This window comes from Coptis chinensis, chromosome 3 (genome assembly GCF_015680905.1).
Source record: "Coptis chinensis isolate HL-2020 chromosome 3, ASM1568090v1, whole genome shotgun sequence".
Lineage (NCBI taxonomy): Eukaryota > Viridiplantae > Streptophyta > Magnoliopsida > Ranunculales > Ranunculaceae > Coptis > Coptis chinensis.
Window position 1 is genome coordinate 38,079,196 of NC_141458.1, and position 27,969 is coordinate 38,107,164.

At 38.0% G+C, this 27,969-nt stretch overlaps 4 protein-coding genes across 4 annotated transcripts; 3 read left to right on the plus strand and 1 right to left on the minus strand.

Annotated features, from left to right (window-relative positions):
* The first annotated feature begins 1,539 nt into the window (after positions 1-1,539).
* LOC147509503 (3-ketoacyl-CoA synthase 10-like) lies at positions 1,540-4,111 on the plus strand. The gene is made up of 3 exons (XM_086601771.1): positions 1,540-2,231; positions 2,706-3,290; positions 3,408-4,111. Exons 1-3 carry the CDS (start codon positions 1,839-1,841, stop codon positions 3,945-3,947), a joined length of 1,518 nt encoding a protein of 505 aa, XP_086457897.1. The 5' UTR covers positions 1,540-1,838; the 3' UTR covers positions 3,948-4,111.
* Positions 4,112-5,105: 994 nt separating this feature from the next.
* LOC147509504 (RNA-binding KH domain-containing protein PEPPER-like) lies at positions 5,106-13,113 on the minus strand. The gene is made up of 6 exons (XM_086601772.1): positions 12,657-13,113; positions 10,054-10,303; positions 7,905-8,053; positions 7,546-7,818; positions 5,637-5,831; positions 5,106-5,509 (listed from the first exon to the last, which is right to left on the minus strand). The coding sequence occupies exons 1-6, from the start codon at positions 12,978-12,980 to the stop codon at positions 5,333-5,335; spliced, it is 1,368 nt and encodes a 455-aa protein (XP_086457898.1). The 5' UTR covers positions 12,981-13,113; the 3' UTR covers positions 5,106-5,332.
* A 4,392-nt stretch (positions 13,114-17,505) lies between these two features.
* Positions 17,506-18,651, plus strand: LOC147509505 (uncharacterized). The gene is made up of 2 exons (XM_086597839.1): positions 17,506-18,231; positions 18,346-18,651. Exons 1-2 carry the CDS (start codon positions 17,506-17,508, stop codon positions 18,649-18,651), a joined length of 1,032 nt encoding a protein of 343 aa, XP_086453965.1.
* Positions 18,652-19,125: 474 nt separating this feature from the next.
* On the plus strand, positions 19,126-19,434 carry LOC147509506 (uncharacterized). The gene has a single exon (XM_086597840.1). It carries the CDS (start codon positions 19,126-19,128, stop codon positions 19,432-19,434), a length of 309 nt encoding a protein of 102 aa, XP_086453966.1.
* Positions 19,435-27,969: the final 8,535 nt, after the last annotated feature.

Below are 27,969 nucleotides of genomic sequence, written 5' to 3' on the forward strand. Positions count from 1 at the left end.
CATGAGTGACATACACGAGTATACTTCCAAAATGACCGACGTTAAAGGAGCCATTCTTTGAAAATCCAAAATTTTTTGGTCGTTTCTTGCTCTGCGTGTTGTCAATACATCAATTAGTATGATATTAACACTAAAATCCTCTTGATCGATGCTCGATTGCACGTCACATGTGATGACGAAGATACATTATCAAACTTCAGAAGCCCTCAGAAGCCCATAAATGAACTGTGACTTCGGTTTACTTAGGGTGTGTTTGTTAAATTTTAACTCATGGAAAGGAAAGGAAATAAAATGGGTGGTCCACTATGGAATGGAATGGAATGGAATGGAAAGGAAATAATTTTAAATGGTATGTGTTTGGTAAACTGGGGAAAGGAAAGTAAAAACTGGGGAAAGGAATAATCATGTTTGTTTGCAAAAGCTATGGAAAGGAATAATTGTATTGTTGAGTGGAGTGTATTAGTAGCAAGTCCCTATTTATCTATTTCCTTTCCTTTCCTTTCCACAAAATTTTCAGGGGTTAGCTAAAGACACAAAACCTTTTCCATTTGTTTCCATATGGAAAAGCTCATTTCCTTTCCATGGGTAAACAAACGCCTTAAAAACTATGGAAAAGGTGGACCACTCTTATTTTCCTTTCCTTTCCATAGTGTTTCCTTTCCTTTCCATCATAACAAACACACCCTTAATGAGTTATGAGTACTATTTTTTTCATTATAAACTTGTATGATTTTTCATTTCAATTAGCTAATCCTTTCAATCGACTGGTAACATCGATATCAGAAGGTTGGTTCTCTGTAATTCATTAAAACCTCGAGGCCTGTGTAAAAGTGTTCCGACCCAATCAAAAAACATATGAAAAATCAGATAACTAACTTTATAGAATTCTCGAAATTTTTCTCAAAAAGTTATAATAATGACATTGTCAAAAAAACATGGGTAATTTTGACTTAACCCCCCACAGATGAGTAGCGGTTTGACTAAAAACATGGGCAAAATGGCTATTATGTAAAATACGAGAGAAAGAGTGCAAGAATTAAATAATGGCAACGTTTGGGGGGTTTTCGCAAAGCTAGGTTTAACGTGTTAATGTGGGAGGTAATATTTCATAAGGATAAAATGGTCAATAGCTAAAATATCAACGTCTGTTACACACAAAATTGACGGAGTGGGGAGCAAACTCAAATGATTTTAAAAATGGGGAGTTTAGTCAAACCGCTACTCATCTGTGGGGGGGTTAAGTCAAAATTACCCTAGATTTAATCAGAATGTTGCAGTCTAAGAAATATTCTCACCTCTCTGAAATACATAGAAAACGTACTTGAAGTTAAACCAAAAAAGTTCCATATGAAATGTATTTTTAGTCACAAACTCACAATAGCGAGGTGCCAAGTCCATACTATTCATTCTCTCTATGGTGCCAATTTTGGTGTCCTCTTGAACTTTCAAGAGACACAACCAAACACCCCTCTAATGGTCGCAAATTATAAGTCTCAACCTCAAATCATAAATGACCACATTGGACGAAAAAAACGTAACAAACACTTTGTACAGCAACACGTCTAGTTACTTCTGTGCTACAAACCAGCTGCTTGCGCGCCTTCATGCTTAAAAAACCTCCATTCAGTTATAGAGGCTACGGCAGCGCATGCTACTTTATCAATTTTCTGTACACCATACTTATCATATTTATTCCCATCTTCAGCCAATAAGACTAAGGTAGTTACATTTACATACACAAGTCGATCCTCAAAGTATGTTTCAGTAATTAAGGCCTGCTCCATAAATACAAAACACTAGCAGAACTAAACCACATTTCCATCACATACATAGTTACCATGGCAAGTGAGCAGGAGCTCCTCTCAACAGAAATTGTGAACCGAGGTGTCGTTGATGGTTCAGGTCCATATGCAGGATCGTTAAATTTTTCTGTGAGAGTTCGACGAGGGATGCCAGATTTTCTTAGTTCTGTTAAATTGAAGTATGTTAAGCTTGGATACACTTACCTCATAAACCATGGTTATATTCTGATGACACCATTAGCAGTGTTTATTATCGGAGCGGGGATTGGAAAGTTGACATGGGAAGAATTGCGGTCTAAATACGACGCCACAATTGTTATTTCATTCATTGGCTTGATCACTGTCCTGGTATATATCTATCTGGATTTAACCCCTCGGTCCACTTATTTGGTTGATTTCTCTTGCTATCTCCCACCAAATGACCTCAAGGTATATCTCCTTTCCTTTTCCAACTATTATTCTCTCAGCCACACAGCAGTTTCATTAGAAAACTTTGCAACTCAAGTGAAATTCTTTGAAATAGTAGCCAGCCATTTATTTAGAATTTGAGATTTTCGGAGTTAATTGTCGTTGTGTTCTTTCCATCTGCAGTGTTCGGTGTAGAACAGCAGATGACATGCCATTCAAAACAGAAACTTTTTGTTCTTGTTATGGTTGGAATCAAATAATAAGTAACTCTAATGTTTAAACATAAGCATGCAGGCCAGAAGAAATAAACACGAACAGATATATATACCTTCTATTTGTTTAGCAAAACTCGTTTACTTCCAAACCATAGCCCGTACTATGTTTGCTTCCATATAGGTTCTACTGTGTTTGCGCACAGTAATCTAATATAGTACAGTACAGAGCAGAACTTAGTTTACGCTGCACAGATCAATCAGTTTCAGTAATCTAATGCAGGTTTCTAAGGAAAAATTCATTGAGCTTGCAAAAGCCTCGGGGAATTTCAGTGACTCCGCACTTAGCTTCCAGTACCATGTCCTCAAGAATTCAGGCATAGGGGAGGAGACTTACCTACCAAGATCAGTGTTCATGCCAGGGCACAAAATCACACTAAAAGATGGTAGGGAGGAAGCAGCAATGGTGATGTTTGGGGCTGTAGATGATCTCCTTGCAGCCACTGGCGTGCGAGCCAAAGACATTAAAATACTAGTAGTAAATTGTGGAATACTGAACACCACACCCTCCCTCTCTGCCATGGTAGTTAACCATTATAAACTTCGACATGATATTCATAGTTTCAACCTTGGGGGAATGGGTTGTTCTGCCGGAACGGTCGCTATTGATCTTGCTAGGGACCTCCTTAATGCACACCCAGGTTCATATGCACTGGTGGTGAGTACTGAGGTAGTGAGCTTCACATGGTACACGGGTAATGACAAGGACATGCTTCTTCCCAATTGCTTCTTCCGAATGGGTGCTGCTGCCATGTTCCTCTCTAATTGCCGCCTAGATAGATGGCGTTCTAAGTATGAGCTCAAACAGGTACCTTTTTTCAAATTAGGAGACACACAACTTGTAAATTTACTAAGGTAAGAGAAATATTTCATTATATATCTGATGCTCTCAGCATTACTAACATAACCTTGCTGGTGAATACAGCTTGTTCGGACACACAAAGGGATGGATCAGCGCAATTTCAATTGCATCCACAGAAAGGAGGACGTGGAAGGAAAACAAGGTCTTTCAGTAAGCAAAGATTTGTTCGATGTTGGTGGTCATGCTCTGAAGGCCAACATTACCACCCTTGGTCCACTTGTACTTCCCTTCTCAGAGCAATTTCTCTTCTTCAAGACCCTGCTCTCAAAAAAGACAAAGCCTTACATCCCCAACTACAAGCTTGCATTTGAGCATGTTTGCATACTGGCTGCAAGTAAGAAGGTTCTTGATGAGCTACAGAATAACTTAGAGCTTACTGACGAGTACATGAAGGCCTCCAGGATGACACTCAATCGATTTGGGAACACTTCAAGCAGCAGTGTCTGGTATGAGCTAGCCTACTTGGAAGCAAATAATAGGATCAAAAAAGGTGATCGTGTGTGGCAGGTCACTTTTGGATCAGGGTTCAAATGCAACAGTGTCGTCTGGAAGGCTCTTAAGAGTATTGGAAAGCCAAAGAAGACTCCATGGGCAGAGGACTAATGAGACAGCTTATGGTTCCCGTACCCCTTTAAACTTTCAGTCCTGAATTTACAAACTTTACTAATATATACTGTCATAGTGTCAATACATCGGTATGTCAATTTTCCGCCAAAAACTACAGTCGATGTTCCAGTTTTTAGCAGTAGATTTTTTTTTTCGACCAAGGCATTCCTCTTCTACATCTTTGACTCTTCTAGTAAACACCAATGCCTTTCTTGCTGAATATCAGACTGCCATAAATTGAACTTCTCATTAATTCAAGAAAAGTGCTAACAAATCCCAGTTTCTGATATCAAAGAGTTAGAAAAGTAAAGACACGGCCTTTCACACGTACTATATATATAGCTCTTAATTTTTCTCTATCATTTCATATTTAGTTGTATAATTCAATTTTCAACCCTTAGAATCTATCTACAATCTCCATTACCAATTTCTATGACTATGTGGTATATACACATCAGGAAGAACACGTTGATTGTTGACCACTCCCTCCAAACGAATCAAGATAGACTACCAAGATGTCCACTACATTGAGCAAAATCAAGTTAACGTAAGACCAAGGCACCAAGCTTATGGGGGATGACAAAAACGTAAAAGGTCTAGCCTGGTGCGGCTCCCGCCTTTGCAGGGTATGGGGAGAGTCATAACTGCACAGACTTGGAAAACACAATGTTGCATCAATAGACATGCAACAGCACAACCCAACTCATGTTGCTTCCGCAGTTGATATAAACGTCACCCAATGGCCTCCCATAGAGCTCAACCAAAGTAGTAGGTTCCCAGGAACTCCAATCAAGCTCCTGGTGTAGAAAGGTCATTAAGCAGCGTTTATTGACTTCTCAACTGGTGGTGTTTATATGTACAAAAGTGAACCCTTCGGAGGCTTCGAAAAAACAAGGGTGTCGTAATAAATATGCTAGTGATGGCAAAACTGCCAAAAAAGGGAAAAGAAAAGGAAAAATACTCGTAGTCTGGCACAAATCTCATCTGCAACTCTGACAGAATTCATCAAAATTTGATTATTTCACTAGAGTCAGCACAACAACATCATTGACAAGATAGATACCTTACTTGTGTGCAAAAAAAAAATGAAAACTGGGTAGAAAATAATAAAGACATGCCACTAAACTGAACGCTCCACAATTGAGAAAAAAGAAAGGAACAGAAAAAAGCGCACGTGATTTCAAATGAACGCTAAAATGCCCAGTAACAGAATAAAGCAGCAATCAAATATTAACCACAAAACATTTCCCTTTTCTAATACCCTAGGAGCAAACTATCTTTTGAAATTTACAAGGTTATAAGAAGAACATTTTAGTCCCAGACAGTAATACATTTTAAGGGGAAAGCCAAAGACAAATCAACTTGTATACTAGAGTGCCTCTTTAGAGCCTAAAGCTGCCGTACCCTCCCAGGCCAGTAGATCCATAACCCCCAAGTCCTTGTGTTGCCAAGGATGATGAAGAGTAGGACGTGTTACCTAACTGAGAATAGGACCTCAAGCCAGTATCCATCTTGCCATAGCTGCTTGAAACAGGATCTTTGTGGCCAGCAAGAAAATCCTATACAAAATCCAAAAAGCAAAACAAAAATAAATAAATAAATAGATAAAAATAAAATAAAATTCACATGTGATTTCTCTTTCTATTCCCATTTATGTAAAACTTGATCGCAAAGATAGACCCTTACCTGAATTAGCTGCTGAGCTGTCTGAACCTGTGATGTAGTGCCCTTAATCTCCACAGTAATCTCATCAGGCAAGCCTCTGCTTTCTTGAACAGTGAGAATAGCACCACTGGTACGCCGGATGTATCCAATATTTGCTCCTCCAATCCCAATGATGTCCTCAGCATAAGCTAGTGGTATTTGCATTGTCTGTGTAATCTGAATCAAGGAAAGTAGCATATTTAGAGGTTGCAATATATTCAGTAGATAGAGTTCACAGAAGTAAGAAACAGAGTAAAAATTTGGAAATGGCAGAGACCATGATGACCATCACTTTGACCAGCCGACATTAGAAATAAGGTGTTGCATGGGCATGGTACAGGTCTAGGAGTTCAACTCCATCATGAGGTGTCAAAGTTGACAAACCAGGTTTATCATAGATAAGAAGGAAAATGAGATGTTCATATCTTATCATGTCCCATGGCGTATTGATGACGATTGACACATATCAAATGAGTTATGCAAAAAGGATACATAAATCATATGTTAGACTATGTACCGATAGAAGATCCAAATTGGATAGAGAGAAGGTCATAATGTATGATAAAACCGCAAAACATATTGAAATGAAGAAAAACAAAAGTTTACAGGTGTCGTGTCGGAACTCAATACGGGTGCACCAGTCGTTTGAAAGTCCATGCAACATAAATAAAAACCCTGTTTGCTGTTTGATGCACCAAGGTTTTAGGAATCGAGGTTTTGGAGAGGATCGGATCACAGCGATCCCAGTTCCACTCAGTGGTTCATATTAGAATAATAGAACCGAGCAGTTCATTGTTTAAAGGAAGTCGCCTAGATTGCTACACATAAGTAAAAAGATATCTAGTGGACTACTCAATTTTAGCACCAGTGGGTACCCTATAACACCTTAAACTCTTTCTACTATAGAGTTTCATACTTTCATCTCGTACATAAAACCGTACCCCAACTCTTCTCCAACTCGCTTTTTCATTCTTCACTAAACTTGATGAATATCTTCAATCTTGACATTCTTTCACGGCTTCTACTTCAATTGTGTGTAATTTCTATGTTTCTACTTCACTGCATATCTGCAAAATTATATTTTTTCCTTTCCATTTCTCAAATTCAATTCTAGGTTAAGATGGAATTCCATGATCTGTTGACCGATTCAACCAGATCTAAATACCGATTTTACTGATTCTCACCCTCTTTTCACAGGTTCTTTGCTGAGACAGACTAACATTGATTCTTTGAGTCGGACAACACTGACTCTGGGTCAACTCAGCCGGTTTCAACTTGAACCGATTGAGTCTTAAAACCATGGATTGCATGGAAAATTTTCTCAAGAAAATATAAATATTCTTAGGGAAGTATTTCCAATACAAATTCTCCTGAGAAAATACACAAGTTTTGTGTTTGATTGCACCGAAAAAAATCTAAATTTCATAATTCCCGATGATCGACACCAAAAAGTTTTCCAAGGAAAACTTATTTGTTACTTTATTGTCTCGAAATCACATAATTTACAAGGGAAAATAAACACACTTCCACACAAAAACTTTTTCCTACGGGGAAGGAATGAGAAAACGTTCTCTAAAAAGAGTATAAGAATAAATGTTTTCCTCAGAAAAACATTTACCTACTTTTAATATATCAAACACAAGAATATACTATCATCCCGGGATAATATCTTTCCAAATAAATGACTCAAAAAGGCCATAGAAAAGAAAAATGTTTAAGAAAAATGACAGAAGTTCTAAGGAAACAACATGCATATTGTATATCACTGTCAACAAGCTTCTAACTCTTGCAAAATACTATGGGAAAGAATATCAACTGAAATACATTATACATAGCCGACGTGGGAGTTGTAAATTCGTGCTAAGGATTATATTTAACAAGAAGAACAAACCTGACTAATAATGGCAGCAGAAGCACGACTAAGTCCTGAGGTCCGCAGCCCAGGGAATCCAGGGTCTTGTCCATATAATGAAAGACTAGAGTGGTGCATTTGTGACTCCAGCTGAGTATCACGGTCAAGAAAGAGAGAATCTCTCTTGATCGACAGAGGATAATCACTGGCAATCCCAGCTTGAGAAGTAACTTGAGAAGCAGTTTGGACCAAAGACTGTGCTTTATCAGCCCAAGTTTCTGCTGGACGTTCTTGAGAAACAGTTGGATTATTCTGTGATCAACAAAACAACAAGCATTAGCATATTGTAATCACACAAAATGCAGAGAGCTAAATAGAGGAGGCTTTGACAAAATTACCACTTTTTCAAACAATGGAATAATACTATGATCAACCAAAAACTTCCGTAGATGCCCTATTACTGCTTCTAGAGCCTTCAGAACCTTCAGAGATTCGCCCTGTATCTCAACAACTCTCTCATCTGAAGTAGCATAATGTGGCACCTCATCTGGCACAAATGAAAGTATTAAGAGAAGACTACGGGGACTTGGGCTTAAAAGAGGTAAAATTATTAAAAGAGCCAAGCCGTGTATACAAATACAACCAATGCATGGACCACAGTCAATGAGGTTCTTGTTTGCTAACTACTAAGACAAGATGCTTAGACTTTATTAAGGGCAAGCTGGTAACCCACAAGATAACACCTTGCCCTGAAGTCACAAATTTTGTGTTACTATTTTGATGATGCACGAACCTTACACCTTAAAGGAAATCAAAATTACAACAAGAACTGTCAAGAGCACCACTCGAGTTGTATGAGTGCATTGTGAGGCTTGATCATGTCCTTATTCTATCCCTATAGTTGGATACTTGGATCCCATGAAGATCATTTGGTAAATCCAACTGTACACTATTTTCTCCATGTCGGTAAAATTATGCTCAAAGAAAATGAATTCAATCTGGAACTCCCAACACTTTGAAAGTTCAGATGAAAGTAACCGTTCAAATCTGAGGTCTAGATATTTCAGTTTTCAGTAAACATATTAAAGGGTTGGGAGTTTCCAGTCAGATTTGTTTTGCACTTTTTCATGACGATGATCTTTATCACGAGGAGAGAATATGGTATGGTTGAATTCTCCATTGTCGACTTAGCGTGGGTCTCACAACAAGGAATACAAACACAAATTTGGTGTAACCTTAAAGATATATGTCAGTGTAGAAGTTCTTGTCAATGCTGACTTCTTTTCTCATGATATATCTCATGACATATTGGTCAAGACTTGGGTGGTTGGGCCCAAGGTCTTAAATTCGATTCCCACCTACAAAAGGAATGTAAAGGACTAGGGAAAAAGGTTCTAACTATGTTACATGGACACGTCATAATTTAAAATTAATCCGTGTTGGATGCGTATCCACATGTCCGTGTCGGACACATAATTTATGCAATTTACCTCAATTTTTATATTTCACCGTGTCAGACAATCCGAATCCGACACGTGCCAACATAACTTAGGTTCTAACTAAGTAACTACCCAAAAAAAAAAATAATAAGAAAAGTAATATAAGAAGAATAACCATAGTTTATAGCGTTTTAATGCGGAAGAAAGGTGGAGATCCTTGATAGAAGAAAAGAACAAAGGAGATCAAGAAATTAGACGCATGAGAACTTTAGATTGAAGAAAAAGATGAGTTTGAGAACAAGAAGGATAGAGAATTCAGATAATTGATAATTTGTTTGTTTGAATAATTAAGTGATCCTAAACAACCTACAATGGCGTCTTTACATTGATAAGCCTAACTTGATGACCAAGAAACAAGACTTCTAACCTTAATTAAATTAAATAAAGAAAAATACGAATATTGCTGATTCTATTAAGGTAAACCCCAAAAGTGTAGCAAATAATATACTAATAAGTATTTGCCAAAACTGGCCCTGTGTTTCCTACATCACATTCGGTGCAACATTCAAGATCTAAAAGATATTGCAATTAGACTTGGATAATGTGTTCTTATAAGTACCAAATCAATTATCACAAATCATACTCTTTGCTAGATCTAAGTGGATTTTGAGCTAGCTCGTGTGAATTCATACTCTACTTAGGATTTTACAAGTAAAAATCAAGTGCACACTTTGTGCAATTGTTTCTTGAGGTTTGATATTGCACACTGCAATTGTCAGATACTCAACCCAACTATTAAATTTGACAGGGTTCGAGAGTTACATTCTTTTTCAACATCAAATCATAGTCAAGACCTGAAATGTACTAATATGTACGAGTTATTAGTAATCTGCACATATATTAACGTGTTTGAGTTAGACATCACAGAGAAGTAAATTCAGAGAGAGACGATATTTATCAAAGAAGATCACACAGTGAACAAGAAGTAGGTAAGCATAATTCAACAGCGATAGTCAAGTAATATTCAAGAATATATACAGAGCTATCATTAAGCAAGCTGTATAATTATGATTATAGAAAACAGCTTACACATCATAATGAAGCATACCTCCAGAAAGAACTCTAACAGAAGCACCAGAGCTCTCTTGTATAGCTTTAATCTGAGATCCCTGCTTTCCAATTAAGTTAATGGCCTGTGATGAAGCCACCAATAACCGAATTGAGCATGCAGCAGCTGAAGAACCAGCACCCTCACCTTCAGTTTCAGACAGACCATTGATACGCTTGAATACTCTCAAGACAGCATTCATTGCTGGGGATATTTGTGCCTCCGGCTCTTCCTTTCCAGATATCAAAACCTGGAATAATCAAGGCACGAGAACCACCAACAATCAATAAACTGTAACAATTGGAAGGATAACTAATCACTCTTCTACAATGTAACAACGCATCTAATCCTTCACCATGGCAAGATTTTTGAAAAGCTAATGGATCAAGTCAAGGGTTGTAAACAGGCCAGCCTGAACGTGACTAGTCCTGACCTCCGAGGTCAATCCTACCCAGAATAGCCACACTGAGAAAGAGCTTCTTATACCTTAGGCTCAATAATATAAATTGTGCATTACCAAAATGAACAACCATAAGGCCTAGATTCAGTTTTTCCTTTATTCCGAAGAAGTCTTTAATCCAAAAATCAGATGTGGAAGACGTGATAATCTATTAAAAAAAAAAAGAGCCAAAAAGACAACAATCCCCAGGATAGCACTTGCCTAACAAAAATAATATTCCCCTGATGGCCCCATCTAAAGATTACAAACTCAGCCCAGACTGCAAGTATAAAGGAACCTCAATTGAGATACCCCATTCCCCTTTTCCATAAGCTCCACCAGACAAATATTAACGAAACACTAAAACAGAGAAAATCTCTTACATGGACATTGTGTATTCCATAGTAAATAGTCAATTTCTGATTATTGTCAACAATCGCCAGTGTATACACCTTCCTTTATTCATTGATCTAACGTACAAACCCAGTGGCAATCACTTATTTCGAACACATTCATTTTGTTGATCCGTTCCATCATGTCATCTAAGTTCAAATACATCATCATCTGAGTCCTAACACATCAACCGGCTCTAAGTCCTAACCAATATGTTTTTAGTCCTTGCGAACCAACATACAAAACACTCACTTGTTTAACCAAGTTCTAATACCAAAGTTTGTGCTTTTATTGCGGCGGGTGCCATCCCACTTGAATAACCAATTCTAGTACCAACTTATACTATTTGGAAAAATGTTAAATACTAATTATATGTTTCGTTCTGTTATCAATTATTATTCCGTTGTTCCCAACATTAATCGAATTTATACAAATTGATTCCCTGCTAACCCAATTTAGTGAGTATGATGTATCCATTTCGTCTCATCTGCCATTTGATTGTCGAGAGAAAATTCAGTATCCCATACTAAGATACTTAAGTGTGGCCACATGATTGTAAGGTATCCTCCTCACAAATCACTAGGAGGTAGAACCGAACTATACCTAATCACTAAGAGATAGAGCGTCTCCATTTAGTTTCTACTACTCGATACAACATATATAAGAAAAACATAAAACACACAACTGTCTCCCTCAAATATTGACGACAAACTTGCTAGTGATTGTGAACTTGACTTTGACCCTTATTTATTGGTAAAAATGAGCTATTCCTATATTGTCATAGCCAACGGCGCCGACTGGCCCATGGTGGTGATCTTCAGGGAAAATAGTTGCAGGTAGTGGTCAACTGCGTTGCAAAGGCGACCTAGGGAATGTTTTCAGATACCGCAATACTATTACACTTGGGAAACTAGTCTCCCTGTCTAGCACCAGACAACATAGAAGTGATAGAACAATACTAAATAAGGAAACAAAAAAGTGTTGCAGGACAAGATTCCTAAGGAAAGAAACAAAGCTTATATACCACAAACCACCTCTCGTGTCTAAACCCTAATGGCTGACAATAAAAATTTCCTATCTGAACACATAATACCTCAAACATGTCGTCAATTCCTCCTAACGTTTCGACCGGAAGGAATATTGTTAGTGAAATGAGAATCTCCTCCAAACACAGAATTCTCTCACATTCCTCCCCAAATGATGGCAAATGACACAAGGCTCCACAACCTACTCCTCTCTAGAACCAGGAGGCTTGGGCGTACTTCACCAAATAGACCCAAACCAGCATGAATGCTGGGAAAGAAAACACCAAAACCAACCAGAAACAGGGAGAACTATTGCGAGTATGACAGAATGACTCCCCATCTGTCTTACATAGAAGGTACGAACAGTTTCAGAAAATGAAACATCTAGAAAATAGTCAGTTACATGTTGTAGAAAATAGTCAATTTGAAACTCCAAATATCTTAGTAACAGGGGACCGAATGTACAATAAGGTGAAAGGAGTGCATTCTAAGAAGGACATTTTGCTCCAATGTCACAGCATTATTAGCTTCTAATTAGCTAACTACAAACTACCCGCCCAAAGCTCATTATACTGTGAGAAATTATATTCACTGATTACGAATAAGTTGTCCAATTCACCTAAACTCTAAACAAAGTCCTTTTTTCCTATCATGTAAACCAAAAAAAAAAAAAAAAAACAATAAAGGAACAATCTTTAACCCAAATTCTAAAAATTCAATAAAAAGGAAATAAATAAAAAACTGACCACACGATCAAGAGTGCCGAGAACACCATCAAGAATACGAATACGAGCTCTAGTCTCTTCACACATCTTCTTAATCAACTCCCCTTTCCTTCCAATTATACTCCCAACTTTTAAAACAGGTACAACTAATCTAAACACACTATCACCCGGCCACCCCGGCCATCTTTTCTCTGCAGAAGAAGAAGAAGAAGGAGTTGGCGTTGTTTGAATTGTTGTTGTTGGAATTACTGCTTCGGATGATTCTTCGATTTTAATTGGTGGGGTTGTTTCTTGTTGGTTCATTATGTTACCGTTTTCTGTTATTTCTGTTGTTGTTGTTGCCATTGAGAGAGAAACAAAAAAAAACCTAGTAAGAGTTTTTGAGGGGAGAGATAGAAACTCTACTTCTGTTTCTCAAAGTGTGTGTGTTCGTGCGTGTGTTGCCCAACTAAGTGTTTGTTTATCAGTTTATGTACGTAACGTGATTATTACATGTATGGTTCGATGTAGTATCCGAAACTTGGGCTGGGTTTCATTGGGCCTCCAGTATGAGTATGTTGGAAAATTCTTCTTTCCATCCATAATCATATTTATTTATTTATTATTATTATTATATTATTATTATTAAACAACCCACATATTGTAAACTCACCAATCCCAATTCAAATTACTTCCTCCTTCAATAAGTCGCAATATAAAAGTGGTAATTCACAACACTCATATACAACCACATTGTGCATACATTCAAAAAAATGCGGACTTAAAAGTTGAGTAAATGGCTGATTTTTTTTAAGATATATATAATATATGATCTTCCCATTATGAAGAACATGCCAACAAAAATTCAGCTCGTTCAAAGAAACATTATCAAAAGGTTGTTATGAATATAAAAAATTATAGATCATTCGATAAAAGTTTAAAATTGAACACTATGTTTTACAAAACTAAACATATTTGTTATAATGATCTTCAACGTGGGAAAATCATATTAACAAAAACTCTGGTTGTAAGCCTGTAATTCATTTGTATGCCGCAAATGTGGGGACAATGTGGACATAATAAATGTGGTTCTATCTCTCCCTATATATATATATATATATATATATATATATATATATATATATATATATATATAACACACGTGCCACAAACGTGAGACACAAGATTTCATGAGCGCTCACAAAAATGCGGGACCAACATACTTTGTAAATTAAAAGTATGATAAATAAATCAAGTAATATTATTGAATTTTATTCGTATTAACAAAACACTTGAAAATACATAAGTGTATGTATCATTAACTCATAAAGATTTATTAGCAACAAAAGAAATCCAAATCTATATAAAGATATTATTATGTCATTTAAGTGGTGGTGGTAGTACTCGTAGTGAGAGTATACGTGTACTTGCAAGTTGTCTGATGGGAAAGAAATCAAGGTCTAAAATTAAGAATATGTATGACAAGAAAAAAGTGATATTAATACCCTTGGCATTGTTGTGATATGAGAGTTCAATTCTTTTAGTTTAGCTCTAAAACATTAAACAATAACACACTATTAAGATCATACAAATTACAAACTAAAAGATCGTACAAATCACACAAACTGAAAGGTCATACAAATTTTTGATCTTTTTCCAATAATGAAACTCATTGTGTTACTAACATCTTAACAGTAAATGCAATATATTGCATATTATTTTTTTGATATACAAATTGAAGCTGCCGATAAGAAGCCATGGAGAGCACACATAGAATTGACCATATCAAGAGTAATTTTGGTAGTTTTGTTATGTAATAATGGTAAAATCGTCTCATTGAGCAAAACTATTAACTTCTGAGCTTGTGTAGTGTGACGATTATTGACAAAATTTTGTCTGTTTAATTTAATTTTGATACGCGGGTATGTTACAGTTTTGATTTAATGCAATAGTGTTTAACATTTGTTTGTGTAGCAATTTAGATTAATTTATATATTATATATTGTGTTAGTTTTTGTTATTTTTTTGTTTAAATATAATGAGTTGTACTATTTAACTTAACGTGCATTGAAGAGTATTATATCATGCCCGGGCCCTTATGTGGACTTGGACTAAAAACTTGTTTGTCATGCTTGAGTTGGGTCACCTCTTATGTTATTGGTGCAATTCTATTGTATTGAGGCTCTAATGTTATTGGGCATGTTGTATTGTATTGGGCATGTCATATTAATACTTGCTGGACTACTTTCGCTACGCATGGTTTTTTATAGCGATAAATATTTATAATGGGAAAACACCTTGTGCTTAAAAATGAATGAGTTGTGTACTGTCAATTTTCTATCTAATAAAACAGAAATGAGTGGGGGACAAATTACACGTCATAAGGTGAGACGTGGTCGGCACACCCCCTAACCATACCATAACCACTAAAAAATCATGAAGGGAGAGTTAAAAAGTTTTTCTCACCTCATCCACCACAAAAAAAAATCAACAATGGGATGAACTTTTATGGGTTGTTGGGTTGAACCATTATAGGCTTAGAAACAGCATGGGCTCATTTTAAACGAAAATGGTTGTGGTGGGGAGGGGGGTAGACGTGTTGAGTATCTGGTAGCGCCGCATGCGTGGGCATGGGCATACCCTAGTGCTCAACAACTCTGATTTAGTTCTCACCACTTCTACGGATCAGGTAGACTATAAAATAAAAATGAAAGCTTTTGCATTTTATTGGAGAGGGATATTGACTTTATAGGATTTCCATGGACACCGCCAGTGTACTTCAATTATTCCACATCTTTATTTTTTGTGTGTATTTGGGGGGAGACCCTAAAAAAGAACAGTGATAAATAGGGGAAAAAAGTATTGCATACCCATTGCTTGGGCGATCGGATGCGACATAACTTAAGCTGTCCTAGTGATCTAGTAATCCTTTTTTGCTGTGTTTAGTTAAAAAACTTTTGGTTCTCTATTCTTATCCAAAACCCTTCGCTATTCTTTTCCTTTTCAGGCAAAAAACCCATTGCTGTTTGTTCGAGCTCGGAAAGGAATTGTCTTAGCTGTTATTTCTTTTGGTTCGTTTTTCCTTTCTCCGACAAAATCCTTCACTGATTGACAGTGTAAGTTCGGAAAGGAACTATTTTGTTTCCTCTATAGGTAAAATCATTCTCTGGTTCTCCTTTGGAACTTGTTCTTTCATTTTTTTTTTCCATTAGTAGTAAAATCCTCCATTGTCGACAATGCGAGTTTACTAGTGGAAACAAATAATTTTCTTTATTCTGTTGGTGAAATCCTCTATTGCATACAGTGAGAGTTTGCAGAAACAAGAAACAAAAGATTTCATTTTCTCTGTCTCTCTTACAAGGAACAAAATGGATGAGATTCCATTTGGATTAGGGTTGGGTAGACATCAGATGAGATTTCTAGTAAGTGGTGAGGCGGAGTCAAGGCAAGGAAATAACAACAATAATAGAACGGTGGAGGCAAATAAAGAATCGTATGCTGATAAAGCTCGAGGGAGACTAAAGCAAACTGTGGATGTTGCCTCTCTACCTGTTCCGAAGAGAAAGGGTGACAACCCAGCGATCAAAATTCCATTAGCTTTGGTGGAGAGAGGAATTGATGCCTACAAGTATGCTTTGATAGCGAGAATGGATAAAATCACCAACTTAGACGCACTCAGAACTGCAATCAGCAATGAGTGGGGGTTTAATTGAGGTAGTAAAGATCTCACCGCTGGGAAAAGGCTATATCTTGTTCAAGTTCAACAATGAGGCATACCACAATAAGATTTTTGTTGGTGGCCCATGGAAGCTTCAAGGACAAATGGTGAGATTCTGCAGATGGATGCCTAACTTCAATTGCGAAACTCACAAACAAACTACTAGATTTGTGTGGGTCAAATTCCCAGGGTTGCCTTTTGAATACTGGGAGGTAGACATTCTAATGAGTTTGGGCAGAGGACTGGGGTGTCCAATTCGAGTGGATATGAATTCATTGCAAAGGAATAATGGCTACTATGCAAGTGTCTTGGTTGAAATAGATTTAGCAAATCCACTTCCGAACAAAATATCGATCGAAGTACAGGAGCTTGGGGTGGAGTTCTGGCAGGATATTCAATATGGTTCTCTCCCAAAGTTTTGTAATCATTGCAAGATTGTTGGCCATATTGTTGCTGAGTGCAGACAAGTTAATAAGAATGCAGGAACAACTACCCAAAGCAACGCAGTGGAAATCCCGACCAGTAACAGAGGGAAGGAACCAATGGAACAGGAAGTGCCGGTAAATGGCAGGAGAATGTCTAAGAGCCAAAAAAGGAGAGTAAAAAGGAGGAACCAAGAAAAAGAATGGAGGCCTAGAGGTGGAATTGAGACGGAAGCGGGGCTAAGTAATTCACAAGAGAATTCATCTCAAGAGTGCACTATTATGGGAGCAGTTGAGACTGAGAATTCCAGTGGATGGGGACAATACCAGCCATGGTAGATCAAAGTGCAACAACAGAGGAAATGGCAGAGACACAAGCTATTGTACTATTGAATGATAGTGTTGGGTCTTTAAATCCGATAACAGAATATGATGATTTTATGCTATTTAACATGGAAGCCGGCCGGTTTCATTTGTTGATGGGTATCCTGGAAACTAGAGAGAGCTCAAAGGATGAGACATCTGACAGAGAAGTGGAATATTTCCATGATAGAGTCAGGAATACTAGTTTCATGGAACCTGTTCCCATCACTCCAGAACCTGTGAGATCAGGCATGGTAACTAGGTTTGGGAAGCAGTGTGGAGGAGGAAATAGTAGGACCACAGAAAAGCAGAAAGGATCTTCAGCAAAGAGTCATAGTGGCAAGAAGGCAAGGGGCCGACCGAGAGGTTCCAAACACAAGAATTATCAATGATTACATCCATGAAATTTTGGAATGTCAGAGGTGTAAATGAAGTAGAGAAGGCTAGGGAAATAAACAGTTTGAGAGTCGACAAGAAACTCAGCATGTTTTGTTTACTTGAAACTAAAGTTAGGGAGAATAAGTATGATTTCATTAGGAACATCTGTTGTCCTTTATGGGAGCATACAAACAATTATGGAAAGGATCCGTCTGGTAGAATATGGGTGTGTTGGGATCCGTATTTGGTTGAAGCTAGTAAGCTGAAAGAATTTGATCAGTTTATACACTGTAAAGTTCGATTCAAGCCAACAAATGAAGAGTTCATCTTGATAGTGGTATATGCTAGAAATGCAAAAACTCTTAGGTGGAATTTATGGAGGGATCTACGGGACATTCAAGGCTCGGTCATAATTCCTTGGTGTGTAGCAAGTGACTTTAACAACATCACAAAGGCTGTAGAGAGAGTTGGCGGGAGTCCTATGCATCCACGCGAAGCAGAAGAGTTAATAGATTGTTTGCAACATGTTGGTCTATCAAATTTGAACTACAACAGGGTTTTCTATACCTGGAACAACAAAGTAGAGGGTAGAGGAAGAATCATGACGAATATAGACAGATGCTTAGTAAATAGTACATGGAATGTGGAGTATCCAACCTCGAAAGTGGAATTCCTATTGCATAGTGTTTCTGATCACTCACCAATTATCATATACTGGGCATATATGAATAGCAAGGTAGCATCTTTCAGATTCAAAATTTTTTAGCTCGACCATAAAAAGTTTCATGACATTCTGCAAGAGGTCTGGCAGGACAGAATTCTCTCCAATCCTATGTATGTTCTTATGCAGAAATTAAAGACACTCAAAGAAAGAATTAAGCCGTGGGCAAGGAGAAATTTATCAGACTTACATGCCAGAGTGCAGCAAGCGAGGGAGGTACTGTATGATATACAAAGGCAGATACAAGCAAAGCCCATGGATCCTTTCTTGAGCCAAAAGGAAAAAGAAGCTCTACAACAATACAATGAGCTAGCTAGTATTGAGATATCCAAAATCAGAAGCCAACAAGAAAATGAATGGATGTTAGAAGGAGATAAATGTACTGCCTTTTTCTTCAAGTCTCTGGAAGAAAAGAAAGCAAATAGTGAGATATAGACTCTCCAGAACTCCCAGGGGGTTACAATCACCGGACAAGTTGAGGTCAATAAAACAATTGTTGAGTATTACAATGGGCTACTGGGGTCTGATGCTGGGGAGATAAGTGGAGAGGATTTTTATAATCAGCTACAAGTCACAGATGTTATCCCTGATAGTATGCAAGCCATTATTGATGCTGAAGTCACACCTGAAGAGGTCAAGCACGCCCTGTTTAATATGAAGGAGAATAAAGCACTGGGACTGGATGGTTTTACTCCTATTTTTTTCAAGAGATGTTGGGATACAGTTGGTCATGACTTTTTATCTGTTATTCTTAATGCTTTTAAATTCTATTAATTCCCTAGAGGTGTCAATGCTACTTTTTTATGCCTCTTTCCAAAAGTTAGCAATCCCTCAAGGGTGGAGGACTTTAGACCTATTGTGTTATGTAACACTATTTATAAATGTATATCTAAAGTCATCTCAAACAGAATGTTACATGTCCTCAATGATTTAGTGCAGACTGATCAATTGGCTTTCCTTCCTGGCAGATCTATCCAATACAGCATACTCCTATCTCATGAGTTACTCAGAGGGTATGACAAGAAGAATGGTACTCCCAAATGCACCATTAAACTGAATATTAGGAAGGCATATGACATGATCAGTTGGGACTCCATAAAGGCCATACTCAAGAAATTCCAGTTTCCGGCCATTATGAGCAATTGGATTGATATGTGCATTTCAACTCCTTCTTATTTGTTCATGATAAATGGAGCACCAGAAGGATTTTTCTTATGAGGGAGAGGTGTACGACAAGGAGATCCCTTATCCCCGCACTTGTTTGTTTTAGTAATGGAAATCCTCAGTTGTGTTATGAAATAGAAGCTATTGAATAAGGACATCCTCTATCATCTAAAATGCAAGAAGGTACAACTATCCCATTTGGCTTTTGTGGATGATGTACTCATGTTCTGTAAAGGAGAAACAGGATCGGTGCAAGCTATTAAAGAATGTCTGGAGGAATTTGGAAAGGCTACGGGGCTACAGATTAACAAACACAAGACAACTTTATTAGCTGGAGGACTTAATGATTAGGATGTGAGGGACTGGCAATGATTATGGGAATAGAACTGATAAAACCACCAGTTAGATATTTGGGACTGCCTCTCATTTCTGCTAGGCTGGGTATCAGGGAATGTCAGCCATTAGTGGAGAAGGTGACGGCTGAAATCACCAACTGGAAATCTAAGCTTCTCTCACATGCAGGTAGATTACAGCTGATTAACTCAATATTGCTATCCTTTCACACTTACTGGGCTAGAACCTTCATCTTACCCAAGACAGTGCTCGAGCAAGTGGAAAGTATATGCCCAGTTCTTATGGAGTGGTACAAATGCACAGAGGGGATATCATCAAGCAAGTTGGAACTCTGTTTGTCAACCAAAAGAGGAGGGTGGTTTGGGAGTAATGAATGTGTATAGATGGAATCTGGGTGCGTATTGTGGGCTGATTTTTAAATTAGTCACCAGAGAAGATACAATATGAGTGGACTGGACATGGCAACAACAACACATCAAGGCAAACTACTTTTGGTCTATGCAAGTGCCAAGAGATTGTTTGTGGACTTGGAGGAGTGTTTTGAATACCAGGAAAACTGCAAAAGAGCTTATAAGATACACCATAGCAAATGGTGAGGATACCCTTTTATGGCATGACATCTGGTGTGCAAAATTGTCGTTGATCGATGTAGAAGCCTTGGCAGAGTGGAATTTTTCTCTGGACACTAAGGTGTCCATTCTTATATCAAATGGTGACTGGAATCCGATAGTCACCAATTTGCAGTCCCAATCCTCGAAGACGACTATTCTGACAGTGGACATCAATCGAAATATGATCAAGGACAAGATTGTATGGATGCCACATCAAAGCGGACTATTCACTTCCCATAATGCATACGAAGCTTTAACTCAAAAAAGAGAGCAGAAAAGATGGCACAAACTAGTATGGGGAAAATGGGTACTGCCTCGGCACTCTTTCACCACCTGGCAATTATTTTCCAACAGCATCCCTACACAGGATAGGTTGGTACAAAGAAAAATCCTAAACTCGTTTGCATGCTGCCTGTGCAACAGTAGCAGAGAATTCTCAGAACACTTCTTCTTTGAGTGTGCATTTTCTAGAGAAGTAATCACTAGAGTGAAACAGTTGCTGGGCATCTCTACCGATTCAAGAACATCAAATAGGGAGTGGACTTCGATACTTAGGAGCTGTAGAGACGAATCAGTTGGTGAAGTTTATAAAATCTTTATCTGCGCAACTGTTGACAGTATATGGAAGGAACGGAATGCGCGCAAATTTTAGAAAATCTCCAAAACAGCAAGGGCAGTATTTAAGAAGATGGAGAGAGAGGTAAGGAATTATTTGCAAGTGTTAAAGCCTGCGATCCCAGAATGGGGTGCATCCAGGAATTTATGGCATCGTCTCAGAGTTAATATACCTCTCAAGATCGCGAGAACAATAGGATGATGCTGGGTACCACCTAGAGAGGGTAGAATAAAAGCAAATACTGATGGATCCCTCAGTGCTAAGGGCCCATCCCATGGTGGTGTGCTGAGAGATGGAGAGGGCAGGGTTTTAGCAGCTTTCACTAGCAAAGGAGGATTGGAATCAGTCTTATTCCAAGAACTTAAAGCAATAGACATTTGTCTACAAAGATGTCTAATGGAAGGATACCAAGAAGTGGAGGTTGAAGCTGATTCATTAAGGGCTATCAACATTATCAACAAAGGAGAAAAGCCACTGTGGTATTGTTTGGATATCATTGAAGCAATAGAGGGAAAAAAATAGCAGTTTAGATATATCTCATTCTCACATGTTTATAGAGAAGTGAATAGAGCAGCGGATTATTTAGCTTTAATAGGTCAGGATTGTAGTAATTATGTTATACATTTTGTTCTGCCATTAGATCATATGTTACAAAGTATTGTAAATGATGATGTGAGCGGGCAAACATATGTAAGGAAAAATTAATCAATACAGGTGGGGGTCTGCCTAACCCCAGCTTAATTCCGGGGAAAAAAAAAATTATTTCACATCTTTGAGTTATTGTGTTTTTCCCTTAACTGTTTATGGTATGTGCTACGTTTTGTTTTTTTAATACATGCAAATAATAACTACAGTGACATTATTAATTTATTCTTAAATAGTTGTGCATGAGCTTAAGAATGGATATGCATTTCTTCTTGTAGTTACTGACGATCAGAGCCGGCTCTGAGATTGTGAGGCCCAAGGCGGACTTTTATATACGGGCCTCAATAAAAAAGAAATTGGGCATAAAAAACTGTTATCAAGGTTTTTTTTTTTTTTAATGTTTTTCTTAAGGGTAAATTCCTGATTCGACCATGATAATGTCAATGTGTTCCCAATTCAAACATTGTCAAGAACTTCAAGACAAAAGTTTCCGACATTACCCACTAGTTAGTTGCTAACAAAATGCGCCGAGTAGCAATTTGTGGTCTAATTGAGAAGGAATTGACATTATCATGGTCTAATTGAGAAATTACCCTTTTCTTAATACATGTGTTAAATTCTCATTTATATTTATAACAAAAAGAGTGTGGACAGTAGGTTCTAACCTCACTTCCCCCCTCTACTATACCAACCTCTTTTTTACTCCAAAATTTTGCTTTCAAGCCCAGCCCAAACACAAAAGTCACTTTGAGAAGGGACCTTTTTAGTGGACTATGACTTGGTAGTTGGTCTTCCCCATAGTTGGCCCTGCTAACGATGGAGACACTAGAAAATCAAGTCTTTATTGATGAAGCCAACCACGGGGTAAGTTGTATTTATCTTACATACAAAATTAAAGTTATTTCAAAATTAGATCTAAATATATTATTATTTATATAAGGAAGGGTTCTAGTTAACAAAACACGTACATATTTATAAACACTTTAAACATTGTTATAAAAAATTATTCAATTTTTTTTTTGTAGATATATACCGTCAATATTTTCAGTGATTTTTCAATATCCATCGATATTTTGAGGATATTAGGATAAGGCAGTCTGAAAATTTAGATGCCACAGTGCCACCCGGCCTCCCACTCTCTAACCAATCGCATCAGCTCCCACCGCAATACCCACCAAGTAATAAATAATAATAATTACCCATTTCTCACTCTTTGCTGATATTCAAGTGAGCGGAGCGAACATTCTAGTCCGAGGGGGGGGGGGGGTATGTGGCCAAAATGTGATTTAGTTGGTTTATGTGTGTTTGTCCTCATTTTTCTTCTCTGTCTCCACTCTCCACTCTCCATGCCCTCCTCCCTTTCTCTCTCCCTCTCCGCTCACGCCCCACTACTATGCAGTATACTAGTTAATCTAAGGAGATCTGTAAATATTGTTGATATTTTCAGTGATTTTTCAATATCCATTGATATTTTGAGGATATTATGATAATGCAGTCCGAAAATTCAGGTGCCACCCTCCCACTTTCTAACCAATCGCATCATCTCCCTCCGCAATACCCACCAAGGGTAATAAAAAATAATAATTATATTACCCATTTCCTTAATGACACACTTCATTTGTTAAGAAAAATGTTTCGTCTTCTCCAAGTCTTATTACCCGTTAGTTTTTCCAACTCATTAATTATTGAACATATAATATTATATGACTTGTATTGGCGGTATATGTGTTGAAATGTGTCTTCCTTGTATGTGATGTTGTTGTCCTGATGCATAGTGCCCTCTTGTGGAGACTGTTTATGTTGAGGACCCTTTCCATTGGTAGTGTAAATTTAAAGAAATTAACTTACAAGTTACAATCATATATGACATAGTAGCAAGTATACACTAGGACAGATTTGCAATGATGTGGCTTCTGCCTTCCGAGGCATTCCACTTTGATAACCTTCGGATCACTTCTACATTAACAGAGAGAGTGATTGGTAATGATGTAATTGTAGTAACTTGCATACAAACTGTGTCAAATGTGTCTACTCATTGATGAGAGATATACATACACCATCAAAAGTCATAAGAGCCTGTAGAGAAAAAATAAGTTTTTTCTCTCTTTGGTGTTAGGCGCGCTTGCGCTCTCAGGATGCCTGGACAAGGTGCGCATGCGCTCCTCTCATGGGCGACTTACAGTACTTTAGGGGCGCATGCCCTCAGAAAGAGCGCACCCGCGCTCTTCTCTTGGGCGACTTCTAGTACTTTAGGGGCACACGCCCTCCGAAAGGGCGCGCCCGCACTCCACCATTTTTCAACACAAATTGGACTGTTTTCGAAAGTTTTCAGAAACAGTATAAATATAGGTTTTTTTGTAAAAACCTAACCTAACCAAAACCAAGAAAAAGAGAGATTATAAAAGAGCAATTCTTAGTGAGTTGAGTGTTCATTCTTTGTGAGTGAATTGAGAGATCTTGTAATCTGTTACTCTGGACATCTAGTAAAGCTTGGAACTCACAATGTGGACGTAGGCAAATTGCTGAACCACGATATATCTCATCCTATGGTATGTTCTTCTTTTACATTAATTGTTTTACTTTATATGCTTGTTTATTGACATTGGGAAGTGTTGGGATATTACTTGGAGGGTATTGAAGTCTTGTCTAGTGAGAAGGATTGATCTTTGTGTAGGATTGATCTATTTGTTATGGATAACGTTATTTTTGCATTGTCCTATTCACAACAATTGGTATCAGAGCGAGATTTACAACCTAGGATTTTGAGTTTTGGTGAAGAACCATAGTGTTCAAAATTTGTGTAGACAAGGTGTTCGATCAAATTCCAAAGTGATATTATTTTTTAGGTTATTGTGTGTAACTTGAAAAATGGCTCCCAAGATGTCAACTACTAAGTTTGAAGTAGAGAAGTTTAATGGGAAGAATAACTTTGGGATTTGGAGAGTCCAAGTAAGGGACATCCTCATCCAACAAGGTTTGCACAAGACTTTAAAGGGGATTAACTCAAAGGTTGTGAATATGAGTAATGATGATTGGGAAGAGTTCAATCTACAGGCTTGTTCATCAATCCGGTTGTGTCTTGCTAATGAGGTCATGTACAGTGTGATGGGAAAAAAATACCGCTGCTGGTATTTGGCTCAAGCTAGAATCTATGTATATGACTAAGAGCATGACGAACAAGATGTACCTTAAGAAACGTCTTTATCGATACATAATGGTGGATGGTTCAACAATGCAAGAGCACGTTAGTGAGTTCCATCGACACCTAGCGGATTATTTGAATGTTGGCATGAAGATGGATGATGAGGATCAAGCGGCATGTTTAATATTCTCTTTGCTAGAAAGCTATGAGCATCTAATGACTACCTTTATGAATAGAGAAGACGTTGATCTTGATGAAGATCAAAGTGTGCTTCTTTCTTATGAGTTGATGAATAAGACACGAGTTGAGAATAGCATTGATGCATGTCAGGGGCTAGTGGCAAGAGGAAGGTCGCATGAAAATGCTTCTACAAGCAATGCAAAGTCTAGGTCCAAGTCAAAGAAGCCTTTGACACATGTGAAGTACTACAATTACGATGAAAAAGGACATTACGCAAGTAATTGTCCTCACCCGAAGAAAGATAACAAGTACAATGCTAAGAAGAAAGGTAAGTCTAAAGTTGAGGCAAGTTATGCTTCAGGCTCTGAAGGGGACGATTTGAGTCTATGTGTGCCCACACAAGATTATATGGTAGAAAGGTGGATTCTTGATTCCGGATGTTCCTACCATATGTGGCTGAATAGAAAGTGGTTTACTTCTTATGAGAGCATTGATGGTGGTTCCATTTTGATGGGTAATGACGTTACTTGCAAGACGGTAGGAATTGGAACTATATGGGTCAAGATGCATGATGGTGTAGTGAGGACTTTAACTGATGTGAGACATGTTCCTGAGCTAAAGAAAAACCTTACTTCTCTTGGTACCTTGGATTCCAAAGGCCACAAGTTTGTGGGAGAAGGTGGAGTCCTAAAGATTGTTAATGACTCTTTAGTTGTTATGAAGGGTCAAAGACATGGAACCTTAACTTGTATACTTTGATGGGTAGTATGGTGATAGGCGATGTAGCAGTGGATGTATGTAGTGATGATTCTGAGTGCACTAAGATGTGACATATGCGACTAGGGCATATGAGTGAAAAGGGTTTGTCTGAGTTGTGCAAGCGAGGGTTCTTAAAGGACTTAAAGAAGCCATGTATGGGGTTTTGTGAGCATTACATCTATGGGAAGCAGTGCAGAGTCAAGTTTAGTTCCAACAAGCACACGACAATAGACATCCTTGATTATGTGCATACGGATGTTTGGGGACCCTCCAGAGTGGCTTCTAAAGAAGATAACCACTATTATGTCTCATTCATTGATGATCATACTCGCTATGTGTGGGTGTATATGATGAAAATGAAAGATGAAGTGTTTGAAACATTTAAGAAGTGGAAGGCAAGGGTTGAGAATTGCACAGATAGGAAGGTTAAGAAACTAAGGTCTGACAATGGTACAGAGTATACCTATAGGCCTTTCTAAGAGTTTTTCTTGCTAACAAGAAATTGCCGGATTACTTCGGACAAATCGAGGGCCGCCTGTGAGAATGGAATGGCAGAGATGATGAATAGAACCTTGCTTGAAAGAGCTCGATGTTTGTTGTCTAATGCCAGACTAGGCAAAGAGTATTGGGAAGATGTAGTGTCCATGGCGTGTTACCTGTACAATAGGTCCCCAGTTCTAGCTATAGATTGCAAGACACCTTATGAGGTGTGGTAAGATAACCCAGCTGATTATAGTATTTTGCGAGTGTTTGGACCGACTGCTTACTACCATGTGCGGAAAAGCAAGCTAGATCCTAGAGCTAAGAAGGCCATATTCTTAGGCTTCGCAAATGGGGTAAAGGGATACAAATTGTGGTGTCTAGAAGACCACAAGTTCTTGGTTAACAGAGATGTTAGCTTTGATGAGACTTCCGTGTTATCTTTCAGTAAGCCGAAAAGAGCTGGACAAAATGGTGAGTCTATAAAAGTTCAAGCTACTGAGCTTGAGTTGTCTGATACAGCAGATGACTGGTTGGTTCATGATAAGGTATCAGATCATGGAACCACACAACAACAGGAAGAAGAGCATGAGCATCCACAACTTGTAGTGGATGACCCTAGGCCAAAGAGACAAGTTAAAGAAGTGCACAAGTATGAGCACAAGAAGCCGATGAAACACTATGGTCAGGTGGATTTAGTGGCATATGCACTGAATATCAAAGATGATGAGCCAGATAGCTTCAAGGAAGCTATTATAAATGTTCATTACCGAGATTGGTTGGTTGTTATGCAAGAAGAGATGGAGTCTCTTGATAAAAATCACACATGGGACCTAGTTTTATTGCCAAAGGGCAAAAGGACTATCAGCAGTAAATGGGTGTTCAAAAAGAAAGAGGTCCTTCCTGAGTCTGACAGTATTGGGTACAAGGCAAGAGTGGTAGCAAAGGGTTTTTCACAGAAGGAAGGAGTCGACTATAATAAGGTATTTTTCCCAGTGGTCAAACATACTTCCATTCATGTGTTATTGAATTTAGTTGCTCACTTTAACTTGGAGTTAGAGCAACTTGATGTGAAAACTGCTTTCTTACATGGGGACTTGGAGGAAGAGATCTATATGAGACAACTTGAGGGTTTTGTTGTTGTTGAGAAAGAAGATCATGTGTGCAAGTTGAATCGGTCATTGTATGGTTTAAAGCAATTGCCAAGGCAATGGTACAAGCACTTTGACACTTTCATGATGCAACATGAGTACACCCAAAGTAAGTATGACTGTTGTGTTTACTTTAATAGGCTTCGTGGGTAATGACTTCATCTATCTCCTGCTTTATGTGGATGACATGCTTATTGCTTCCAAAAGCATGGTGGAGATAGACAAGTTGAAATCTCAACTTAGCTCTGAGTTTGAGATGAAAGACTTAGGTGGAGCCAAGAAGATATTGGGCAAGGAGATTGACAGAGATAGAAAGAAGCGATGGATCGTTGTATCTCAGAAGAAATACCTTCAGAAAGTAATTTCTTGTTTTAGTATGGAGAATGCAAAGTTGGTTTCTACACCTTTAGTTGGGCAATTTAAGCTTTCAGCTAAGTTCTCTCCTAGTTCGGTGGAGGAATAAAATCATATGGCTCATGTTCTTTATGTAAGTGTCGTGGGCAGTTTGATGTATGCTATGGTGTGCACACGCCCAGACATTTCACAGGCAGTTAATGTTGTAAGCAGGTATATGGCAAATCCTGGGAAGCATCATTGGGAAGCAATGAAATAAGTATTGAGGTACTTGAAAGGTACCTTGGATATGGAATT